The sequence below is a fragment of the Bolinopsis microptera genome, chromosome 13 (assembly GCF_026151205.1).
Source record: "Bolinopsis microptera isolate Bmic1 chromosome 13, MBARI_Bmic_1.0, whole genome shotgun sequence".
Taxonomy (NCBI): Eukaryota; Metazoa; Ctenophora; class Tentaculata; order Lobata; family Bolinopsidae; genus Bolinopsis; species Bolinopsis microptera.
In genome coordinates, this window is record NC_087084.1 from 815,278 (window position 1) to 842,307 (window position 27,030).

Sequence of the window (27,030 nt, forward strand, 5' to 3'; positions counted from 1 at the left end):
GTGTTGAAAGTATTAAAATAGTAGTGTTGAATATATAGTAGTGTTGAAAGTATCATCCTGAGTACGCAGAAAATCCCTACCATGTGCTACATTTCCTATGTGATAAAGGCTTGTTGTATAGATTTAAAGTCATGGGGGTTAAAGGAGCCTTTTCTGGAAACACGCACAGCTTTTAACAGTTGCTGATTTATAATTTAAAGTTTTAGTAAAATAGTTTGTCTGGAGGATGGATTTTAATCTTGACCATTTTGATTATTCACTTTTATGGATCTTCAAACAATAATTTATATTCATTTATTTATTTGATACACTGTTTTTACAGTAAACATATCATTAAAGTTTTATATTCATTGCATGAAAGTACTATTTATTTTACGTATAAATTTACCCTCTCGTTATGGTAAAATGGTATAGTTTTTAAGAAAAGTTAATTTTTCGAGAAAAGAAGTAGTAAATATCTAGTTATAGGATAGATATATGTTTTTAGTGCTGCACTTTATAGATTAAGTAGTTGGTTATTACTTTGCATTATTATATGGATAAAGTTTACACACATTGCTCTACAGACAATGCAAAAAAATTATCAAATCAATTTTTAGATAATTAGATACATAAAATGTAAAAATGTAAATATTCCATGTAAATATAATTATGTGTTGGTATTGGTTCAAATTTGGAAAAATGTTTTGCTGCTGTATCAATATGCTGTTTCAATTCTGAATTCTACCTATTTGATAACACTGTTTAACTCAATATTATAGAATATTTTTGCTTAAATTTACTTCTAATTGCTTCTGATTTTTAAAAGTTATTTTTTCAAATCACTAAATACTGCTAGAAAAATTTGGCAGTATTAGTAGAGAAGACAATCCATTTCTTTGTATTATGCCTCAATTTGTTTTAGTGATTGATAATGCTATGGATGTGAAAGAAATATCTATGATGACGAGGGTGTTTGGCATGTGCTGATCTTACAACTTTTAGTGAGTTCATTGTTATAGCTACCTTAAAATAAGGCTGTGTTGAAAGAAAATTACAATCGACTTCTGTAAGCAGGCTACCCTAGCATGTTACCTAACATGACTTAAAGTTAGCGGTGTTACCTAACATGACTTAAAGTTAGCGGTGTTACCTAACTAACAGGGAATGTTTTTCAGGAGGTGTTGTCCCATGTTTGAGAGGGTTTTAGAGACTGTTCTAGAAAAAGTACTCGGAGAGTTTGTACAGGATATAAACAGCAAGGACCTTAAACTTGCTGTATGGAGTGGTCAGTTAATTTTATAATTATTTTCAAACTTTGAAGAGAGTTTTTCAAATCTCATCATTTGTTTCTCTCTAATGTGACACTCTGATTTTCCATATTTTCAAAGTTTTACATTTTTTATTTTTCAGGGAATGTCGTCCTCAAGAACTTACGACTCAAAGCTGAGGCATTAGTGCGTAATTATAGTTAAATAATATTATCTGATAAGCGTCCAGCATACATATTATGGCATGTCAACATTATAATTATCAAGGAATATCCTAAATCTTCATACTGTAACTGGTATTTTGTCACTATACTGCACTATTTACTATCTGATACTGACTATTATTACAGGCTAAGTTTGACCTGCCAGTGTTTGTGTATGCTGGACTGATAGGGTCTCTAGAACTACAGGTGCCATGGAAAGCACTGTGGACTGCTCCTACCAAAGTGGTTGTTGAGGACCTTGTTTTATTAGTCGTTCCTAAAGAAGCTGCTCCTTACAAGTTAGTCCAAACCTTGTTCAATTAATTGTTAATATATATAAGCAGTGAAACCAAAATTTGGTTAATTATATTATATTGTATGTTATAATAATAGCAGCTGAAAATTTTGAAAACCAAAAAGCAAAAGCAAAAGCATCAAATTCTTTTTGTACTAAGCCATTTATGAATGTTCACTTTGTTCCAGTGAAGAGAAGGCGAAGAAGGAAGAGAGAGCAAGAAAGAAGGCAATGTTACAAGCAGTAGAGGAAGCTCAGACCCGGATGTCTGAAACACAGGGAAAGGGACAGAAACAGACCTGGGCTGAGAGCCTCATCACTGCTATCATCAAGAATCTGGAGGTAAATTCCTGCTATTTATTTTAACAATTAGTGGTGATAGCAAGGAGGTGGATTTTGGAAAAACGTGAATTCAGGGCCTAAATATTCTGTAAGCACTGGAGTTAATGTTTGAAACTTGCAAATACCATGTCACAATTTTAGCGATGTGATCGATAGTTTCAGGTTTCAGCACTGTTTGATTCAGTTGCTGATACTCTAACCTCTAACCTCTAACCTGTAACCTCTAACCTGTAACCACCCCTCCCAGCTAAATATAAAGAACATCCATATCCGGTACGAGGACCCGGACTCTGGTTATGCAGCTGGAGTTACACTGGACCACTTGTACGCTACTACTACTGATGAGATGTGGTCACCTGCTGTTATTAGTAATCAGACAGTTCAGAGGATATTCAAGGTAACTCCTTATATGGGCATCACGTGTCTCTACATCTCCTTATATGGGCATCACGTGTCTCTACATCTCCTTATATGGGCATCACGTGTCTCTACATCTCCTTATATGGGCAGTGGGCATCACGTGGTTTCTCTTCTTGTATCAGCTTATTTCTTTTTATTTTCTGTGTTCTAAATACATTTCCTCCCAGCTTGCGAAGATAGAGAACTTCTGTGTATACTGGAACAACCCCAGCTTGGAGTTGTTTAACCTGCCTCAGCACAAAATAGAAGCAGAGTTGTTGAAACTCATCGTCACCAAGGCGACCCCAAACTCTCAACATAACTTCGGTTAGCATTAAAGGCACCATAACATCCATACAAAACTTTATGTGTGGTCTGCAAGAATATTTCCTACTTTAATGTCATACTTTAAGAGAATTCGTATCCTATTTTATTTTATTGGATTATCTAATTAGGTATGCATACTATTACTACTGCTGTTACTGCTATGTTACTATGTTCAATGTTCAATATCCCAGTGATCCACCCTATGGGATGTGAAGTGAAGATGGTGATAGATCCCAGTAACAAGGTTGTCATGGACGTTCCCAAAGCTACAGCCAGTGTTCACTTCTCCTCTCTCACAACCGAGGTAATACTAATCACGTGGAAATTATTACTGAACCATAAGTTTTTTGGCGTTATGCCATATATGCCGGTTACAGAATGAGAGGAATGTAATTCCTAGCCAAGAAATAATAACTTTGGAGTTTAGGTCCCCAAATTTGGACCCCCAAGTGGTGTAAATATTGTTTTATCACCACTTTAGGGTAAGATAATGTGGTTTAACACTAACTGTCCCCAGGTGCGTAAGACGCAGTACCTTGATACGATGTCCCTGTTAGACTCGATGGAGCGCGGAAAGAAGAAACAACCCTTCGCTAAGTGGCACCCTGGTACCCCTATTAAGGGGAACGCTAGGAAATGGTGAGTTACAAAGGGGGGGGGGGGGGGGGGGTGAGTTACAAATGTGGTATCTTTAAAGCCGGGTATCTCCTTCTCTCACTAGCAATCTTGTGGAATAGTCTTGAACTATATCCGTATCGGGCCCCCTCTCTTGTGTAAAAGCGACCGTCGCTTTTTTTTAAACAACGTCGACTTTTGGTCGCTTTTTTCACGTTGAGGCCGCTTTTTGGTCGCTTCTGGTCGCTTTTTAAATTTTGGTCGCTTCTGGTCGCTTTTAGTCGCTTTTGGTCGCTTCTAGTCGCTTTTTGGTCGCTTCTGGTCGCTTCTAGTCGCTTCTAGTCGCTTTTTGGTCGCTTCCGGTCGCTTTTGGGTCGCTTCTGGTCACCTTTTAGGGTTCATGTCGCTTTTACACAAGAGAGGGGGCCCCGTATCTTAGATAGTTAGATGCCTCTTATCAGTCTAGATGAAGCTTATAATATGATGCCATTGGAACACCCCCCCATATGATTGGACCTCCCCTCCCCCCATATTATGATGCGAGCTGTGTTGTTGTAGTAATCGTAGTAATGACACACTACAATACAAATACGCGTGTAAAACATTGTCTAGCTGTCATGAGCAGCTTGCTCTTTTGTACTACTCAATACACTGAGCTAGTTTATAAAGGAGCAAAATGTGATTATATTTTATAATTAATAATTGTAGTTTTACAGAACTATAGTTACATGGAATTTCATTGACGATTGAGAGTAATGTTGTTAAACTTCATTAAAAGTTTATTAAATTATATTATATAATAGTATATATTTAATACCTTATAAAATAGTTATAGAATAAATAATTCGAGTTTCTCAGAAATAACGGGACTAAGTAGCAGCACACTTTGTAAAGTATTACTTGCTCCTTTATAATTATATCCAGGTGGCAGTATCTACACCGGTATTGTGTAGAGACGAGAGTAAAGCGCAGGATTATCTCGTGGAGATGGAGCAGTATAAGAAGACACAGGGAAATGTGCAGAGAGTACACTAACCTCAGGTCAGTTCTGATAGTGATTATTCTTTTACTACTATACTGTCGTAAGATAGTATTAAATCCAGATTCACCTGAATTTGTTAAGCAGCATAAAATATAACACATTAAATGAAAAATGTTACTAAAGATCAGACAACTGCCCAGAGTACTACTTGTACACTACTACTATACATATATTATATACTGTATCTCCCTTACATAACATGTTACATGATTTGTTGGTTTTTAACAATAATTTTGTGTAAAGTGGCTTACGTAATATTATATAATACTAGTGTAACCCGAGCCTACGGCCGGGATTTCATTATCACAGTTGAAATTTGAAATGCAAAAGTATAAATCCGCCTATTATATTCTACAAAAACGCATTACATTTTCGTAGAGAGAGTGGAAGAGAGGGAGAGTAAGTGAGACGCTTTAGCATGGGAGTCTTAGTATACTACTTAGTTCACACTTAATTACTGTATAAATATAATACTAATTACTGTAACGTGTAGAAATATGTTAAACTCTAAGGGCATGTATAATATAATGCACATTGCATATAACTATATAATATATAGTGTATAGTGGTGTAATAAAGCTAATAGCCTCGTCAGTAAACAGTGTTAAACTGTACTATACAGTCCAAATAACGATGTAGTGCCAGTGTAACTAGTGTGTAGTTGTTGCTGGAGCTGTGTTTATTATTATACTAGTGTAACCCGGCCTACGGCCGGGATTTCACTGCCGCAGTTAAAAAGGGTAGGAGTAATTACCCGCTGAGTCAAAACCCGCATTAGGTGACCCAATAGTTTCTTAAACAATAATCTCATAATCAGTTATTTCTTGTGGATAATTAAGTCATTATTAGCCATGAGGCACCACACTCCATGATCATAAGGTCTGAACACCGAGTATTACACCTCATCACTCCCGTCTTGAACCGCTTTCTATTTTTATTTAAATCGTTATAGAAATTAACCCTTGTTAACTCTGCACCACACCCGCATATTATATTTGAAAACACGCATAACATTGTCGTATGAACACTCTCTCTCTCTCTCTGCAGTCCAAACAGACCCCAAACACTAACAGTCCCCCCTCCCCTAATAAGCTTAAGGTATAACATTACAGCGAATCTTCCGGGCTAATCCAATTATGACGCTACTTAAATGCAGCTATAACATATTACACAGTAATGAGAGAGAGAGAGCAAGCCCCGTAACTCTTGCCGTTCTGCTCAAGCAATTTTATGTAACATTTGTGGTACAAAACCATCAATTAAACCACTTACCACCGGCCGATTTTAAAAAAAATTTCCTATGGGCTTCATCAGAGTTTTGTCGGCACTATACCGAAAAAACCAGTCCCGCATATTATATTTGAAAACACGCATAACATTGTCGTATGAACACTCTCTCTCTCTCTCTCTCTCTGCAGTCCAAACAGACCCCAAACACTAGCAGTCCCCCCTCCCCTAATAAGCTTAAGGTATAACATTACAGCGAATCTTCCGGGCTAATCCAATTATGACGCTACTTAAATGCAGCTATAACATATTACACAGTAATGAGAGAGAGAGAGAGCAAGCCCCGTAACTCTTGCCGTTCTGCTCAAGCAATTTTATGTAACATTTGTGGTACAAAACCATCAATTAAACCACTTACCAACGGCCGATTTAAAAAAAAATTTCCTATGGGCTTCATCAGAGTTTTGTCGGCACTATACCGAAAAAACCAGTCCCGTAACTATTACCGTTTTTTTTGTATAACCGTTCGGAAATTACACACACACACAGACACACACACAGACACACAGACACACACACATTCTGGTGTTATTAAGTTGATTAATAATCAAATGAGGTATTATATAATATACTTGGATAATGTAATTTAGCGTATTATATTATACGTTCAATAAGTCAAGATTTAAATAGAATAAAAGTCTGCGATTTATCAACTATTACCAGTAGCCTCGACGATACGAGTCTCGTATTACAATAATTTTAAATATATACAGTTAAATTACTTTATGGCTAGATGCCAGGATAGCCGAGTGGTATAAGACGGCACACTCTAGACTATTTGAAGTAATCTGGTGTTATTGGTTCAAACCCCACTGCTAGCAACTTCCTGCTACTACCCTATATTATCTTGGAATGCAAAACTAAAAGTGTTACATTACAAAATATCATGATAAGTTCACATTGTTTAACACTACGTAATGTGAGATTTAACACTAATGAGAGATAATATATACTGCTATTTACGCATAAAGAACATGTCAGGATGGCCGAGTGGTCTAAGGCGCCAGACTCAAGAGATAATATCTTGTCTTCACACGAAGGAGCATTCTGGTCCACGAATGTGGGCGTGGGTTCAAATCCCACTTCTGACACTTTTACGATTATCATCAACATTCGTTTTTATTTCATCAGTTTAAAATTATAATTTAAAAAAATCTCGCTTCATCTGGTATTCAATTTGTGGTATTCGTTGTTTATTTCTGCGAAATGTATTTATATTATATAACTATATATTACTACAAACTTTTTAAAAATTTGTACGTATTTATTAAAAAAATACGTACGGGTATCGGCCTTACAAAATGACAGGCCTCACAAAATGACAGCCCACATAGACCATGCTGTAGCTTAGGTTCCCTATACATTGAACCCTATTCCTTTTACTGTATGAAAGAAAAAGCATTAATTAACACTTCCCAAGGAATGATAATGACATAGAATCTATATTTCTTACATAAATATGGACGTTTTTGCTGTTCAGTCATTGCCCCGCCTAACTGTTACCCAGAATGGAGACCAAAGTTTTGAATTTAACCCCAGAAAACCAGGTACTACCATGACTTATGTCAATCAAAGACTACTCTGGTCAAATAAAAAAACTGATTTAGTGACTTTGGTAGAAGAAATGACAAAAAAATGACCTAGCCTCACAAAATGACAGTGTTATGCCTCACAAAATGACAGTTTTATTTTATGATACAAAGATGGCATATTTATATTGGATGCCCCTTACCTAATTATTGGTATTCTTAAACCCAGTAAGCTCATGATGAGCCTAAATGTGTTTGTTTGATCATCAATTTTGATCAAAATGCCTCACAAAATGACACCGAAAAGCCTTACAAAATGACAATGTTTCAGATTGAATTATTTTCATCATCTAAAATGGATCAGAGACAGTCAATACAAGAAGGAGTTAAAAATAATCATAATCTGACAGTTAACAATCAAGTAGCATTAAAAAAGTGCAGTTCTGATATCAAAACTTTGATTTCAAACTCTTTGATTTCAAACTCTGATTTCAAAACTCAACGAAATAAAGCTTCTATTTTGTGAAAGCAGAGAGTAATAACAACTCCTAAAACATGTCAAACGTTAACTAAACACTGAAAAGTGATCTATCCAGTCATAGAAAATATCAAATATAACCAAATACTGTGTTCAAGTATGAAAACAAAAAATGATTTTTACGCCTCACAAAATGACATTTTTTAAATTTTTTCAAAGTATAAAAAATGTTCCTTTTTAAATATATTTTGGTAAAAACAGAACTGGTATAATATAAACAAAATATATATCTAACAGTAAGACACGTGAAAGAATAATGAAAAGGCCTCCCCCAGCCTCGGATCTTAGGATTAGATTTGCAAAAATTCCTGAGACACAGGTGCAAAAGTTAAGACAGCAGAATAATCCTAAGACAGCAGAATAATCCTAAGACAAAATTTAAGAAATCCTGAGACAGCGAAAAATCCTGAGACAAAATTTAAGAAATCCCGAGACAGCGAAAAAACCTGAGACAAAATTTAAGAAATCCCGAGACAGCGAAAAAACCTGAGACAAAATTTAAGAAATCCCGAGACAGCGAAAAAACCTAAGACAAAATTTAAGAATCCTGAGACGCGCGAAAAAACCTGAGACAAAATTTAAGAAATCCCGAGACAGCGAAAAATCCTGAGACAAAATTTAAGAAAACCTGAGACAGCGAAAAATCCTGAGACAAAATTTAAGAAAACCTGAGACAGCGAAAAATTTTTAGATACAATTTATACAATAGCCACAAGAATATACATGGATATTACATCTTTTAATTTCTTGCAGAGAATATAATAAATACAATATTACTAGGTATAGTAGGAATGTCAATGAGTCAATAGAATTTGTCTGAAACCTCTATGTGCCTGCTAATGAAGTGAGTATCCCAGATCATATCTTTACAGGTAGGACTGTATAATGGGGGCCCGATGTTATAGCTTTATAGCGGACATCATCTCCCCCCCCCCCCCCCCTTACCCCTTCTTACCCCCAGTTCCATAGCGGATATTATGCCAAATTATTGGACGGAGATCGTCAACTAATATTTCTTCGGATATTTCTCCGGTTTGCAGTTCCATAACCTTATCCGGAGACCATCTACGGTAATTTTGTTGATTCTCACAGAGCAAAGTGCAAAGAAACTGCCGCAAACTGCTACAATCTCCGAGAAATATACTTATTGAGTTATTGACTAGCTTGCTAAAATTCATCGTCAAATTACCGCTGCTCGAGTTACCTAGCCAGGCCCATTTCAGTTTTGAGTACTAGAGTCGGTTATTTAGTCAAAGCCTAGCTTTTTTGTAACTTGCAAGTGCTTTTGCGGATTGTCGTGGATTTCGGCAAATAGTCGTGGATTTCGGCAATATTTTCAGATTATTCTTCAATGTCCTCAAACCTGAGCACTGGGACTACTTAAGTTTTTGCTACTATCTGAATTATTTGCTCAAGCTACTGGCTCGCTAGGTTTAAAGGTTTATTTCCTATTTATCATGAAAAAAAAAAATTGTGCTGGGTAAAAGTTTACATGGTGTTCACGCAGGTTTGAACTCCCGACCTCGCGCAGAGCTAGCCGATCGCCTGGCCACCAAGCTACTCGGGTGATGTACTCATGAAATTTTTGATGTAATTATATATTTACCCCTTTTTACCCCCAGTTCCATAGCGGATATTATGCCAAATTATTGGACGGAGATCGTCAACTAATATTTCTTCGGTAATATTTCTCCGGTTTGCAGTTCCATAACCTTATCCGGAGACCATCTACGGTAATTTTGTTGATTCTCACAGAGCAAAGTGCAAAGAAACTGCCACAAACTGCTACAATCTCCGAGAAATTCCCGGAGAGCTTCATCTCCGTATAACTGTATAATACAGTAGACGGAGCCGGAGAATCATCACCGTAGAAATGGACCTCCGTCTAATAATTTGGCATAATATCCGCTATGGAACTGGGGGGTTAATCTGATTAAAAGCTACAAAAAATTCCAGAAATGAGATGGCTGGTTAACACCTACCTTTGGAAAGCTCTGATGAACCTGCCTGTGGAGAAATAAACGCACTTAACTTCACCTCAATTGAGCAATAACTATTTATCGCTTATTACTTCATTTATTTTGGATGTACAGTGTGCTTCGTAACTAATTTATTATTACAAAGTTTACTTTCTAATAAGCTAAAACGACAACTAATCTTTCGTTTTACTCCCTACTGTACAGGTTTACTCGTCAATCCAGGTATATGAGAATGTGTGAGAATGGTCTTGAAACTCTGAAAAGAGGGAAGCAGTTTTGGGGACGGGGAGATTGAAGCAGGTGGCCCCCCGGCTTACAATTGACCCCCCATGCAATTACACTGAGTCAATTGATCTCAGTATAATAACATGGGGGTTAATTGTCGGGGGTCAATTGTCGTACTAAGCCCTAGGCTTGCGTCAAGGCGTAACAGATTTGCTGGGCACTGCATGAGAGCTTCTGACCAAGTTATCTCCTCTATCCTCCCCTGGCGACTTACCCAGTCCGGCCGTGGAACTGTGGAAGGAGACCACTCACCTTCCTGGACGTAGTAGCTCGTGACACTGGGCTCCAGTTGGACGACCTTCGAACTGTTATGTGCGATCAAGACGTGTGGAGGCAGACAGTGAATGGGAGTTCGATCGAGGATCGCCGAAAGTAAGTAAGTTGTTCAATCCCCCAGTACCTTTATTATTATAATTACCCTCCTAGGCTCCTACATCCTACCCGTTTTTGATGCTGTAATCTTCCCGTCCCCAAAACCGCTAATTCCCTCTTTTCATAGTTTCAGGACCGTTCTAATACATACTCCTATACCTGAATTGACGAGTAATCCAGTACAGTAGGAAAGTTAACTTTGTAGCTTTTCAGAAAGTTAACTTTGTAGCTTTTTAGAAAGTTCGGAGTAATCACTCAGGTATAGTATCTCACAACGAAGCCCAATCTACATCCAAAATAAATGAAGTTATAAGCAATAAATTGGCAGTTATTGCTTAATTGAGCTGAAGTTAAGTGTGTTTATTTCTCCACGGGCTAGTCCATCGGAGCTTTCCCAAGGTAGGTTTTAACCAATCTCATTTCATGACTGTTTTGTATCCTTTAATCAGATAAGGGAGGGGAAAGTGATGTCCACTATAACATCAGGGCCCCCATTATACAGTCCTACCTGTGAAGCTATGATCTGGGATATTCACCTCATTAGCAGGTACAATCTAGGGCTTAGTACGACAATTAACCCCCATGTTATTATACTGAGATCAATTGACTCAGTGTAATTTTATGGAGGGTCAATTGAAAGCCGGGGGGGTTCATTTGTCGCCCACCCGCTTCAATCTCCCCGTCCCCAAAACTGCTTCCCTCTTTTCAGAGTTTCAAGACCATTCTCACACATTCTCATATACCTGGATTGACGAGTAAACCAGTACAGTAGGGAGTAAAACGAAAGATTAGTTGTCGTTTTAGCTTATTAGAAAGTAAACTTTGTAATAATAAATTAGTTACGAAGCACACTGTACATCCAAAATAAATGAAGTAATAAGCGATAAATAGTTATTGCTCAATTGAGGTGAAGTTAAGTGTGTTTATTTCTCCACGGGCAGGTTTATCAGAGCTTTCCAAAGGTAGGTTTTAACCAGCCATCTCATTTCTGGAATTTTTTGTAGCTTTTAATCAGATTAACCCCCCAGTTCCATAGCGGATATTATGCCAAATTATTAGACGGAGGTCCATTTCTACGGTGATGATTCTCCGGCTCCGTCTACTGTATTATACAGTTATACGGAGATGAAGCTCTCCGGGAATTTCTCGGAGATTGTAGCAGTTTGTGGCAGTTTCTTTGCACTTTGCTCTGTGAGAATCAACAAAATTACCGTAGATGGTCTCCGGATAAGGTTATGGAACTGCAAACCGGAGAAATATTACCGAAGAAATATTAGTTGACGATCTCCGTCCAATAATTTGGCATAATATCCGCTATGGAACTGGGGGTAAAAAGGGGTAAATATATAATTACATCAAAAATTTCATGAGTACATCACCCGAGTAGCTTAGCGGCCAGGCGATCGGCTAGCTCTGCGCGAGGTCGGGAGTTCAAACCTGCGTGAACACCATGTAAACTTTTACCCAGCACAATTTTTTTTTTCATGATAAATAGGAAATAAACCTTTGAACCTAGCGAGCCAGTAGCTTGAGCAAATAATTCAGATAGTAGCAAAAACTTAAGTAGTCCCAGTGCTCAGGTTTGAGGACATTGAAGAATAATCTGAAAATATCGCCGAAATCCACGACTATTTGCCGAAACCCTCGACAATCCGCAAAAGCACTTGCAAGTTACAAAAAAGCTAGGCTTTGACTAGATAACCGACTCTAGTACTCAAAACTGAAATGGGCCTGGCTAGGTAACTCGAGCAGCGGTAATTTGACGATGAATTGTAGCAAGCTAGTCAATAAATAGATTTCTCGGAGATTGTAGCAGTTTGCGGCAGTTTCTTAGCACTTTGCTCTGTGAGAATCAACAAAATTACCGTAGATGGTTTCCGGATAAGGTTATGGAACTGCAAACCGGAGAAATATCCGAAGAAATATTAGTTGACGATCTCCGTCCAATAATTTGGCATAATATCCGCTATGGAACTGGGGGTAAGAAGGGGTAAGGGGGGGGGGGGGGGGGGATGATGTCCGCTATAACATCGGGCCCCCATTATACAGTCCTACCTGTAAAGATATGATCTGGGATACTCACTTCATTAGCAGGCACATAGAGGTTTCAGACAAATTCTATTGACTTATTGACATTCCTACTATACCTAGTAATATTGTATTTATTATATTCTTTGCAAGAAATTAAAAGATGTAATATCCATGTATATTCTTGTGGTTATTGTATAAATTGTATCTATATGTATTGGTGGCAAGAGATTATTTTTAATCTCAGGGAATAGTGATCGTGTCACTGATAACCTCTCCTATTCCAATGACCATAGTGCGTGATGAAGAATCACATCCTTTTCGAGGTGCTACTATTAAGCATTGTAATCTGTCCTGGGTGACTCCAGTTTAAACAGATGACGTGCAACAAAACACTATGGATCTAGACAGGCAAAGGTCGATAAAAAACCGGGTGCGAGATGCTGGCAACTTTTCCTCTCTAAACATTTGCTGCAGAAACATCACAAAGTAACAACAAGAAACGGTGTGTGGCTCCCTCTGCAAGGACGGATGATACCAGTATGAAGGTGGCGGGGCAAAGCCTAAGGGACCCCCGTGGCCAGATGAGTGTTGGGAGAACACGTCATTGTAGCAGATTTATTTCTCCACAGATCACCCATGTGGACTCCGACTCTAATAAGAAACAGCCAGCAAATTATTCTAAAACAGGCCTTACATTTGGGACATGGAATGTATTATCTCTGACAAGTAGTTCAAGTCAGTTGTTCCAGCTATCAGAGAATATCTCTGAGTATAAGTTGGACTTGCTGGGTATAACTGAGACCCATATGCCTGGTAAGGATCAGAGCTACTGGATAATGGCTCCTTACTTATTTATTCAGGGAGGACGGACGGTATAAGAAGGCGAGGTGTCGGTCTTACCCTTTCAAAGAGGACTAAAAATTCATTAATTTCCTATCTACCAATATCTGACCGTTTGTTGAGTGCAAGGCTGCATAGTCAACACCTGAACATCTCTGTTGTTGTGGCATATGCGCCAACTGAGGGGGCTTCAGATAATGATAAGGATGAATTCTACCAGCAGTTGTCAAGTGCATTCGATGAGCTACCCCGACATGATTTAAAATTACTGCTCGGTGATCTTAATGCTAAGGTCACATCGGACTGCAGTTCTATGTCAGGTGTCATTGGTGGACACTCGCTTCACAGCTCATCAAATGACAATGGTACCCGATTGTTGGACTTTTGCATTGCCCACCAACTTACCATCGGGGGCACTATGTTTCAGCAAAAGGATATACATAAAGGTACGTGGAGATCACCTGATGGTCGTACTGTAAACCAAATAGACCACATCTGTATCAGTAAGAAGTTTGGAGGCTCCTTGCTAAATGTAAAAGTTTGTAGGGGGGCTGACATTGGGTCTGATCACTATTTGGTAAGAGCACGACTGAGAATGAAGCTTATGTCAGTGAAAAAGAAGCAGGAACGTAAGCTTGAGATTCCTGCTATTGAGCATCTGCGTGATCATTCACTTGTTTCCGAATACAATATTGTTCTGAGAAACAAATTTGACTGTTTGGAACCTGAGGTTGACCTGGAATCAATGTGGGACAACTTCAAGACAACTGTCCAACAAGTTTCCATGGAAATCCTTGGGCAAAGACCTCGAAAAAAGAAGGACAGGCACCAATCTCAGAAGACAAAAGAATTATTGAAGAACCGTAAGGAATTTAAGCGTAAAGACCCTAATTCGAACGCTAACAGGTCAGAGTATTCTAGATTGAATAAGCTCTTTAAAAAAAGTAGCAAGGTGGACGATAACAACTGGGCACGTAGAATGGCCAATGACTTGGAAGAAGCTGCGAGAAAAGGTCAGCAACGTGAGGTATGGCAGAAGATCAATGTCATATCTGGAAAGAAGAAGAAGCAGTCAACTGCAGTTAGAGACGTATCTGGCCAGTTGATTGCCGACCCACATGCCCAGAAAGAAAGGTGGAAAGAGCACTTCTCTAGGCTATTGAACCCTCCCCCGCAAGAGGCCAATATTTCTGACCTAGACAACATCCCTCCGCAACCCAGTTTTGACGACCTTTCCGATTCGGATGAAGCTTCTACAAGAAACGAGATTGTTGATGCCCTCAAAAAACTCAAGAATCACAAAAGTCCAGGAGTGGATGGTATCACCAACGAGCAACTTAAGTATGGACAGGATGGGTTGGTCGACCAACTAGTTGTGTTGTTCAAGAAAGTGTGGGAAGATGAGAAGATTCCTGAGGATTGGTCCAAAGGTGTTATTATCATCGTTGGAAAGAAAGGTGACACCTCTCATTGCGCTAACAACAGAGGCATTACATTAAGATCCACAGCCTCGAAGCTCCTGCAGATGATACTCCTGCGGAGACTTAGCAATGGCATGGAAAGATTCCTCCGGGAAAATCAAAGTGGTTTTAGACAGAATCGCTCATGTATTGACCAGGTTTATTCACTCCGCTGTATTATACACCAATGCATTGAGTATTATATCCCTCTGTATATTAATTTTGTTGATTTCAAAGCAGCTTTTGATTCAATTGACAGGCAGTTCATTTGGAGAAGTATGCAGCACTACGGCTTACCTGACAAGTACATTAGAATTATGAAGGCGTTCTTCACTCACACAGTTAGTGCTGTTAGGGTCAATGGAGAGGTTACAGGTTGGTTTGATGTCAACTCGGGCACTGGGCAAGGTGATATACAGGGACCACCAGTCTTCAACTTTTGTTTGAATTTTTCGGCATACCTTATGGAACTGAACAAGGTCATTAGCAAAGGGGCTTTATTACAGCTGCCAGCCCCCGGGGTAGAAGAGAAACATCTTTTGGACACTGATTACGCTGATGACATGGCTATGTTAGATAACTCAAAAGAGGGGCTGCAGGAAACCACTGACCTTCTCTGCAAATACAGTGCCTATGCGGGTCTGAAGATTAATGCTGGCAAGACACAGAGCATGGTTGTCAGCAAAAGTGCATCGCAGAGGCCGTATTCTAAAGACGACACTATGGACATCAATGTGGAAGGTCTCCCAATACAGCAGGTCAGCAATTTCACTTACTTGGGTGCAATCATCAGTGCGAATGGAACAATTGACAAAGAACTTTCAGCTCGAATTCAAAAGGCCTCTGGGGCATTCTATCAGCTCAGCAGTATATGGTACAGTCGCAACATCAAGACTCCAACTAAAATCAGGATTTACAAAGCGGCTGTTCTCACTATACTGCTTTATGGAAGTGAGGTATGGAATACCACACAGACGCAGATGAAAAGATTTGAGGTGTTCCATCATAGATGTCTCAGGAGGATCCTGAAAATAAAATGGTTTTATCATGTATCTAATGCTGATGTACTTAAGCGGGCTAACATCGCCCCTGTTGATACTTTCGTACGAGCAGCTAGACTCCGATGGTTTGGCCATGTGGTGAGGATGCCAGAAGAAAGAATACCCAACTATCTTCTGCACTGGATCCCAAAGCATGGTAAAAGGTCAAGAGGTAGACCTCGGAAAAACTGGATGTCATGTGTCCGGGAGGATGCAGCAATCTTCACAGGTGTCGATAACATCACGATAGAAGATGCAGAACAACAAGCTACAGACAGGGTTCACTGGAGAGGTCTAATACACCGGAGAAAGGAGTTACTATGTGGTGCAGGCCACTCCAACGACTAGGAGGAGACCTTTTCAAGTACAAGTAAGTATCTAAAAATTTTTCGCTGTCTCAGGTTTTCTTAAATTTTGTCTCAGGATTTTTCGCTGTCTCGGGATTTCTTAAATTTTGTCTCAGGTTTTTTCGCGCGTCTCAGGATTCTTAAATTTTGTCTTAGGTTTTTTCGCTGTCTCGGGATTTCTTAAATTTTGTCTCAGGTTTTTTCGCTGTCTCAGGATTTCTTAAATTTTGTCTCAGGATTTTTCGCTGTCTCAGGATTTCTTAAATTTTGTCTTAGGATTTTTCGCTGTCTTGGGTTTCCTTAAATTTTGTCTCAGGATTTTCCGCTGTCTTAGGTTTCCTTAAATTTTGTCTTAAGAATTTTCGCTGTCTTAGCTTATTTTGACATCTCAGGTTCGCTTAAATTTTGTCTCAGCTTTTTTTGCTGTCTTAGCTTTTCTTAAGCAGTTTGTCTTAGGAATTTTTGCAAATCCAATCCTAAGATCCGAGGCTGGGGGAGGCCTATGAAACTTTTTCCCAAATCGGATTTGAAGTGATGCCGTTTTGGGTTGTCATTTTGTAAGGCACTATCTCACGCGAAATTGCCCAACTTTTTTTAATCATCCTTTTTCCTGTAAAAGCTATTCTAATCTTCAATCTATTATATTTATCTAACTGTCCTAGGTGAAATCAAATTTCTATAGGCTGCTGTTAAAAAATGACAGCCGTGACGAAATTGTCATTTTGTAAGGCATGTTTTTTTGGAAGATTTCAAAGATGACAATTTTTATCGCAAAATTTACGGTTTTTCAATCAAATCAACCCCCGGGAAGAAAAATATACCTGTTGAACTACCTATCTGGATAATAAAACATGAACAAAACTCATTTTTGTGCATTTCGGAGCCATCTCCTTTTTCGTGTCATTTTGTAAGGCCGATACCCGTATTTATTAAAAAAATAAAATAAAATAAATGTGCAACCTACTAAAACCAATGGGGCCCTCCCCGGGGTCATTCCTCTCGCATTTGCTACAAACTAGTATTACTAATAATACTAATAATAGTAGTCCCTTTTAATAGGGGATCATGTTTTTTGTCCATTTTTGTCCATACGGTACCCTATATTTTCAAGATGGACAAAAAATAAGGTGGACAAAAAATAATAACACTACACTTTTTTACACCATACATAAAAAAAGGCAAAAGTGTAGTGTAAAAAAGTGTAATTAAAGGTGTAGTGTAAAATAGCCTAAAATAGCCTAAAAAGCCTTTAAAAGTGTAAAAAAGTGACATCTTTTTCCTCATCAAAGGTATGTTTTACCTTTGGAAATGTACTATGTGAAGACTGATTGGAAAATAATTACATGAACTGAAAGTTTTTTCTCGAACATTTAAGATAATCTTAAAATTGTCAGAAGTGGGATTTGAGATGTTGTAACACTACACGAACAATTAAAATTCATAATACAATATTCAGTAATGTACAGTAATTACCAGCCAATTTTATGAATCTGAGTAGTTTTCATAGAAAAAGTTCAAACTTCGAAAACATGATATACTTTTTAACGAAGATTTTAATAATGCATTTTAACAATTTATTTTAACAATGCATTTTAACATAATATACAGTTAAATTAATTAGTGGCTTGATGCCATGATAGCCGAGTGGTATAAGACGGCACACTCTAGACTATCTGTATGGAAGTATTCTGGTGTTATTGGTTCAAACCCCACTGCTAGCAACTTCCTGCTACTAACCTATCTTGGAATGCAAAACAAAAAGTGTTACATTACAAAATATAATGATAAGTTCACAATGTTTAACACTACGTAATGTGAGATTTAACACTTATGAGAGATAATATATACTGCTATTTACGTATAAAGAACATGTCAGGATGGCCGAGTGGTCTAAGGCGCCAGACTCAAGAGATAATATATCTTGTCTTCACACGAAGGAGCATTCTGGTCCACGAATGTGGGCGTGGGTTCAAATCCCACTTCTGACACTTTTACGATTATCATCAACATTCGTTTTTATTTTATCAATTTAAAATTATAATTTAAAAAATCTCGCTTCATCTGGTATTCAATTTGTGGTATTCGTTGTTTATTTCTGCGAAATGTATTTAATTACTACAAACTTTTTAAAATTTTTTATAATAAAAATTTTAAATAAAATTCCGGTAACTCGGTAATCTGCCGATGCACATCTGGGGCACACCTCGGGCACACCTCGGGCACACCTCGGGCACGAGATGTGCCCCAGGTGGTTCTGCCCGAAGTGTGCCCGAAGTGTGCTTTGTGCCCCAGGTGTGCCCGAGGTGTGCCCGAGGTGTGCCCGAGTTTGTGCCCCAGGTGTGCCCGAGGTGTGCCCCAGATGTGCATCGGCAGATTACCGAGTTACCAAAATTCCTCTCGCATTTGCTACAAACTAGTATTACTAATAATACTAATAATAGTAGTCCCTTTTAATAGGGGATCATGTTTGATGTTTTTTGTCCAATTTTGTCCATGCGGTACCCTATATTTTCAAGATGGACAAAGAATAAGGTGGACAAAAAATAAGGTGGACAAAAATGGACAAATATGGACAAATATGGACAATAATGGACAAAAATTTCAAAATACATGAAATAGTCCGAGATGAAAGGGGAACTTGCTAGCTTTTCGGGTTAAAGGCAATCACCTGTCTAGATGATGCTCAAAACATTTGGCCTTTATTTCATTTTTGTACTAAATGTAATAATGGTGTTTTGGGCCACACCCTTTTCTAGAGTTTTGCGATCACTCGAATTTTTGTATTTTTTTAATAGTAAAAAAAGTGTACCTTTTTTACTAGGTACACTTTTTACTACGCCTAAAAATGTAGTTGAAATTTTTGTCCATTTTTTCCCGATCCATGACTCAAAGTGCCGAAGGCACAAAAGAGTCAAGGACAAGGGTTAGCGATCGAGGTTTTTTTTGATATAGTAGCTTTGCGACCGTGCGTGCGTGCAAGCGTGCGAGCGAGCGTACGTGCCTGCGCTCCAATATGTCGCCCACGTTCTTAACTAGCGTGCGCAAAGTTATTTTGCGAGATATTCTGAATTAAATAATTGTTGTCGCGCGGCACTGAACTGACCAAATAAACTGTCAATTTCACCATGATATGTACGTATCCCACTAGGCACTTATTGATAGCATATTGTTATTATTGTTAGTATTGTTAGTATTACTATTTTGCACAGATCCGTGTCAGGTTGCATAAACAATAAAGTCAAACAATAAACATACGGTTACACGATTTTCAAATTCAATATGGAATTAAATGGGCGGCGCTCGGCCTGTCACACCGCTATACTGGGGACCCAGGTTATTTTGAATATAATAAAATAAGCCATCACGGATCGGGAAATTGAGCGGCCATCCACAAAAGAAAAGCGGCCGCATTTCTTGTTGTCCATGCGGTACCCTATTTTCTGAAGATGGACAAAATCGTAGGGACAAAAAAACATGATCCCCTTTAATACTAACATCTTCCTGAAACCAATAATACATACACTGATGACTAATATAGACAAACAGAATAATTAATACACCGGATAATGTACTCGATGATAATACTTGTTCCTGTCGAAATAAAACGGTTACTGATAATCGTAAAAGTGTCAGAAGTGGGATTTGAACCCACGCCCACATTCGTGGACCAGAATGCTCCTTCGTGTGAAGACAAGATATTATCTCTTGAGTCTGGCGCCTTAGACCACTCGGCCATCCTGACATGTTCTTTATAAGTAAATAACAGTATATATTATCTCTCATTAGTGTTAAATCTCACATGACGTAGTGTTAAACAATGTGAACTTATCATGATATTTTGTAATGTAACACTTTTTGTTTTGCATTCCAAGATAGGTTAGTAGCAGGAAGTTGCTAGCAGTGGGGTTTGAACCAATAACACCAGAATACTTCCATACAGATAGTCTAGAGTGTGCCGTCTTATACCACTCGGCTATCCTGGCATCTAGCCATAAAGTAATTTAACTGTATATTATGTTAAAATGCATTGTTAAAATAAATTGTTAAAATGCATTATTAAAATCTTCTTTAAAAAGTATATCATGTTTGAAGTTTGAACTTTTTCTATGAAAACTACTCAGATTCATAAAATTGGCTGGTAATTACTGTACATTACTGAATATTGTATTATGAATTCTTCGTGTAGTGTTACAACATCTCAAATCCCACTTCTGACAAATTTAAGATTATCATAATTGTTCGAGAAAAAACTTTCAGTTCATGGGCTTATATAATATATAATATGAAATAATTTGGGGATTCATTTGCCCGCTGTGTTGTAAACGGAATGGGGGGGGGGGGGGGGGGGGGACGGGATATTCTGTTTACAAAATAAATTCAGTTACAATTTTTGTCCATTTTTGTCCATGCGGTACCCTATTTTCTGAGGATGGACAAAATTGTAGGAACAAAAAACATGATCCCTTTAATACTAACATCTTCCTGAAACCAATAATACATATTACATACACTGATGACTAATATAGACAAACAGATCCGAAATAGTAAATACAACGGATAATGTACTCGATGATAATTCTTCTTCCTGTCGAAATAAAACGGTTACTGATAATCGTAAAAGTGTCAGAAGTGGGATTTGAACCCACGCCCACATTCGTGGACCAGAATGCTCCTTCGTGTGAAGACAAGATATTATCTCTTGAGTCTGGCGCCTTAGACCACTCGGCCATCCTGACATGTTCTTTACACGTAAATAGCAGTTATATTATCTCTCATTAGTGTTAAATCTCACATGACGTAGTGTTAAACAATGTGAACTTATCATGATATTTTGTAATGTAACACTTTTAGTTTTGCATTCCAAGATAGGGTAGTAGCAGGAAGTTGCTAGCAGTGGGGTTTGAACCAATAATACCAGAATACTTCCATACAGATAGTCTAGAGTGTGCCGTCTTATACCACTCGGCTATCCTGGCATCAAGCCATAAAGTAATTTAACTGTATATTATGTTAAAATGCATTGTTAAAATAAATTGTTAAAATGCATTATTAAAATCTTCGTTAAAAAGCATATCATGTATGAAGTTTGAACTTTTTCTATGAAAACTACTCAGATTCATAAAATTGACTGGTAATTACTGTACATTACTGAATATTATGAATACTTCGTGTAGTGTTACAACAATTCAAATCCCAATTCTGACAATTTTAAGATTATCATAAATGTTCAAGAAAAAATCTTTCAATTCATGGGCTTATATTGATGCTTTTTTCATACAAAGCTTATTTGGGGGGATTGCACTCATTGCGGTCTGTTTGGACTGCAGCGAGACTTCATACTTTCATACGAAAATGTTATGCGTGTTTTCAAATATAATAGGCGGGTTTATACTATTGCATTTCCACTGCGATAGTGAAGTTACACTAGTAGGTATATGAAATTACGTAAACTTGGTATGTAAACTTTGGTATTGTGGTAGTGATAATTTAAGACACATTCATTATTAACACTGAACAACAGTTTGGTAGGAAACCTTCCCGAGACCACTCATATTATATATTTACATGATATTGTTATTTTACTAATTATTACTAATTATTACAAATTATTACAAATTATTACAAATTATTACAAATTATTACAAATTATTACAAATTATTACAAATTATTACTAATTATTACTAATTATTACTAATTATTACTAATTATTACTAATTATAATGTTCTCAGAGTAAAGGAAATGGTAGGTAAGCCCACACTGAACGAGCTAGCGAGGATAACAGAGATATTTGACACACTTGATATCGTTAATATCACTATTTGCGAACAGAGTGAGTTATTATGATATCGTTAATATCACTATTTGCGAACAGAGTGAGTTACTATGATATTATTTTAGTGATAATTATAATTAAAATATTATTTATGTGATAATTTATTTCATATACACATCGCTTCAACATATTTGCTCTTTTCATGTATCTTTACCTCTATGTTACATTTGCAACTCTATATTATTATAACAGAAAAATAAGCAAATTCCAATTAATTATATTCCACCAATTAAAGCATCTAGTTCAGTTGTGATTTACCTTCTTCCTTGTTATCTATTGCTACTCTAAAGTTAACTACTATAAAGTAAACCCCCCCCCCCCCCCCCCCTCAGGCGCTAAGTTGGAGGCAGATAAGAAGCAGGCGAGCACGTCCTGGTTCGGCGGGTGGTGGGGAGGCGGTACTAGTAGATCTGCAACTAGTGTTGTGGACAAGTTCGGGATGAGCACCGAGGAGAAGGATACACTTTATAGCGCTATAGGTAGGTGTTTACTGTAAACTGTATACAGTATACTGTGCACTATAGGTAGGTGCAAATAATTAGTAATTATTAAAAAGCCGAAACTAGCGAGTCACAAGCGGGTTGCCTCGAGATACTTCGTTTTCATCAATCACATTCTGCTACACAGTAACAACCTGCTATTACCCTGCTACTAAAGTATGCCATTACCCTGCACCTGCTATTACTGTATACTGTATACTGTGTACTGTGTACTGTGTACTGTGTACTGTGTACTGTGTACTGTGTACTATGTACTGTATACTGTATACAGTATACAGTATACAGTATACAGTATACTGTATACTGTATACAGTGTATACTGTATACTGTATACTGTGTGTTATTCCAATCACCCCATCAATCTGAATGTGTGTTACTACAGTGTACACCCTTTCTCATGAGATGACGTGTGTTAAGTGCTATAAAGCTATAATTCTGTTCTTACAGATTATTTTAAGCTTCAAGTTCATTTATCATGATTATATTCACATTTAATAAGATTACATTATTTAATATATTATACGGGTAACACTGATTACTGTTGTTTGAGTATGAAAGAGAGGGAGAGAGGGAGAGGAACCTTACTTGCAGATTAGTGACTGTTAATCAGCAGAATTATTAATTTTACAAGTTGTGTGACACTATTATGTTAATATAATTAATTATGTAACAACATGACATAATGAATGCTATAACCGCAGAACAAAGTGAAGCAGCAGCCTCCAGTCAGATTTACCCGGAGAAATATGTGAAGTTCAGACTGAAGCTGGACGTAGATAAAGTATCCTTCAAACTGAATGATGATATCAGGGTTATAACTGAGGTAGGTGCTCTGGTGCTGATGCTTTAAGGTAGGTACTGATGCTTTAAGGTAGTTACACTAGCCCCTTCCCTCCCCTCCCCCTCCCTCCTCCCCCTCCCCCTCCCTCCTCCCCTTCCCCCTCCCCCTCCCCCTCCCTCCTCCCCCTCCCCCTCCCTCCTCCCCTCCCCCTCCCCCTCCCCCTCCCCCTCCCCCTCCCCCTCCCCCTCCCCCTCCCTCCTCCCCCTCCCCCTCCCCCTCCCCCTCCCCCTCCCCCTCCCCCTCCCCCTCCCCCTCCCCCTTACGCAGAACAATACGGTTATAATACCTTTTGTTCGTGATACAAATATTACAAAAACAATGTGCATTCCACATATATCATATATTATGTGCATACCTTGATACATGTTATAATATATGTAATAATATATATATATATAATGACTAATGATATATTATATTATAATGTGTAATGATACCGTGAGAACAGCAGGTATTACACAGGACTAACCCGTGCTTACTTGAGATTACTACTTTACTAGTATAGATGGCACATAAGTCAGTGTGCAAATGTTTGGGTTATAACATGTTTGAGACTTGTAAAATTACAAATACTGTTCCTACTCAAACTTTCAACATTAAATTGCTTATACCCGTTCTGGGAAACAAGCTAGAAGCTCCAATTTTGCATTAGTATCTTGCTGAAATTTTGGGTCGACGTCGGACTGTTTTGAATAGCTCATTAATAAATTGTTTTGAAACGAAAGAACCACTACACTCTGCTACTAGAGAACCATATTACACAATAGCATAATATTAATTAACTCAACCTTAAGATAGGAAGGTGCCTGTATTATTGCTTTATACCCCCAGGCTGCAGTTAAAGGAATAACGAGTGAAGTGGGTATAATACCTAACAATAACGGTATAGTGTTGTCCTATCAGATACACACTGTTTACGTGCTATCAGATAAGGTGGACATTCTCATACCTTCAGATTCTCATGCTATTGGTGAGTACACTATACATAGTACACTATACATAGTACACTATACATAGTACATTATACACAGTACACTATACACATTCTCATACCTTCAGATTCTCATGCTATTGGTGAGTACACTATACATAGTACACTATACATAGTACATTATACACAGTACACTATACACATTCTCATACCTTCAGATTCTCATGCTATTGGTGAGTACACTATACATAGTACACTATACATAGTACATTATACACAGTACACTATACACATTCTCATACCTTCAGATTCTCATGCTATTGGTGAGTACACTATACATAGTACACTATACATACTACATTATACACAGTACACTATACACATTCTCATACCTTCAGATTCTCATGCTATTGGTGAGTACACTATACATAGTACACTATACATACTACATTATACACAGTATACTATACACATTCTCATACCTTCAAATTCTCATGCTATTGGTGAGTACACTATACATAGTACACTATACATAATACATTATACACAGTACACTATACACATTCTCATACCTTCAGATTCTCATGCTATTGGTGAGGAAGCTTATTATATTATTATTTTATATCAGGGGTACCATTCACTATTCAGGTGCCTTGAAAATCGTGAATTGTAAATTTATAGATTTTTATTGCAAAATTATACATACAAATTAAGAAAATAAGCGATTAAACTGAATGGTACCCCGGTATTACTGTAAATCCTTGTTTTTAATTACATATTTTCTAAATATACAGGGTGTTTCAAAAGTTCTGCAAGGACGTACTTTTTGAATAACTTTTAATCCATTAATTGCCTTAACCTAATTCTGTAAAAAGTTATTGGTACTTCTAAGGTTTAATGGTACATTGGTATATCATATAATTATTGTTATGTAATATATTTTAGATAATATGTAAATTTAATACCAGGTTCGCACCGCACTTCAGAGACTTATAAGTTTCTCCAAGGTTATATTCTGTAGCTGTTGTTTTATCAATACAATGTAGTACAATGTAGTATAATGTGTACAATGTGTACAATGTAGTACAATGTGTACAATGAGTACACTGATCTTCTAAATCAGAGAAATATTACCAATTTGTAAAGCTATTTGTTTTCATTGATTCTTGTCTGCTAGGATAAAAACTTTGATCGGTGTTAAAACAATAAAATGCACTTCTTATTTAAAGAAATTAAGTGATCGAGTAATTAATAGATTTAATGAGTTAAACTGAAAATATTCACATTTCTTATTTTGTGTTTTGATATTTTCAACTAAATATATACACAGTACACTATACACAGTACACTATTCACAGTACACTATACACAGTACACTATACACTCTTATTCCAGTTCCTATATGTGAGGGCAGAGTGCTGATAAACCCTACTGACAACCCGGCTGACATTGCCATTCTCTCCAAATTCTCCTCTGTCACTCTACTCTTCGACATGGTAAGTGTTTTAACCAATCAGAACACAGTACTAGTACCACAAGACATAAACCAACCAATCAGAACACAGTCCCAGTACCACAAGACATAAACCAACCAATCAGAACACAGTCCCAGTACCACGTGACATAAACCAACCAGTCAGAACACAGTACTAGTACCACGTGATTCTAATCATAATAAAAAGTGAGATCTCCTGATTTGCTGGTTTGTGTCTTGTCTTACTACGCTTACATTTGGGATATCTGATATTCAACTCCACGACCAAAGTAGCACGTGCAATATTAACACTGGAGTAACACGTACAATATTAACACTGGAGTAGCACGTGCAATAGTAACACTGGAGTAACACGTACAATATTAACACTGGAGTAACACGTGCAATATTAACACTGGAGTAACACGTACAATATTAACACTGGAGTAACACGTGCAATATTAACAAAGGAGTAACACGTGCAATATTAACACTGGAGTAACACGTGCGAGTAAAGAATTACATTGTAGAAGGGATGATCCCAGTACCGAGTCAATTACTTTACTTGTGCTAGAGAACTGCACTGAGAAGTTAGTTTCTAACTCGGACACCTGTTATAATGTAGTAATGTGCACTGTTACATTTCCCCCCCCCCGTACTGTTACATTGCCCCCCCCCCCGTACTGTTACATTGCCCCCCCCCCGTACTGTTACAATGCCCCCCCCCCCCGTACTGTTACATTGCCCCCCGTACTGTTACATTGCCCCCCCCCCCCCGTACTGTTACATTGCCCCCCCGTACTGTTACAATGCCCCCCCCCCCCCGTACTGTTACATTGCCCCCCCCCGTACTGTTACATTGCCCCCCCCCCCCCCCGTACTGTTACAATGCCCCCCCCCCCCCCCGTACTGTTACATTGCCCCCCGTACTGTTACATTGCCCCCCCCCCCGTACTGTTACATTGCCCCCCCGTACTGTTACAATGCCCCCCCCCCCGTACTGTTACATTGCCCCCCCCCCCCGTACTGTTACATTGCCCCCCCCCCCCGTACTGTTACAATGCCCCCCCCCCCCGTACTGTTACATTGCCCCCCGTACTGTTACATTGGCCCCCCGTACTGTTACAATGCCCCCCCCCCGTACTGTTACATTGCCCCCCCCCCCCGTACTGTTACATTGGCCCCCCGTACTGTTACAATGCCTTCCCCCCGTACTGTTACATTGCCCCCCCCCCCCCCCCCCGTACTGTTACATTGCCCCCGTACTG

General features: G+C 38.2%; 1 protein-coding gene across 1 annotated transcript in view; it reads left to right on the top strand.

Moving 5' to 3' along the window:
- Positions 1–897: 897 nt before the first annotated feature.
- Positions 898–27,030, top strand: part of LOC134825417 (intermembrane lipid transfer protein VPS13A-like) — a 57,704-nt gene continuing 31,571 nt past the window's right edge. The window contains exons 1-15 of the mRNA XM_063837594.1: positions 898–983; positions 1,158–1,267; positions 1,393–1,436; positions 1,601–1,752; positions 1,937–2,090; positions 2,338–2,487; positions 2,678–2,816; positions 3,008–3,120; positions 3,334–3,455; positions 4,356–4,472; positions 21,913–22,013; positions 22,349–22,495; positions 23,218–23,339; positions 24,189–24,327; positions 25,684–25,784. Coding sequence (XP_063693664.1) covers positions 1,171–1,267; positions 1,393–1,436; positions 1,601–1,752; positions 1,937–2,090; positions 2,338–2,487; positions 2,678–2,816; positions 3,008–3,120; positions 3,334–3,455; positions 4,356–4,472; positions 21,913–22,013; positions 22,349–22,495; positions 23,218–23,339; positions 24,189–24,327; positions 25,684–25,784 — 1,698 coding nt within the window. The 5' untranslated portion in view covers positions 898–983; positions 1,158–1,170. The remainder of the gene's footprint in view (positions 984–1,157; positions 1,268–1,392; positions 1,437–1,600; positions 1,753–1,936; positions 2,091–2,337; positions 2,488–2,677; positions 2,817–3,007; positions 3,121–3,333; positions 3,456–4,355; positions 4,473–21,912; positions 22,014–22,348; positions 22,496–23,217; positions 23,340–24,188; positions 24,328–25,683; positions 25,785–27,030) is intronic.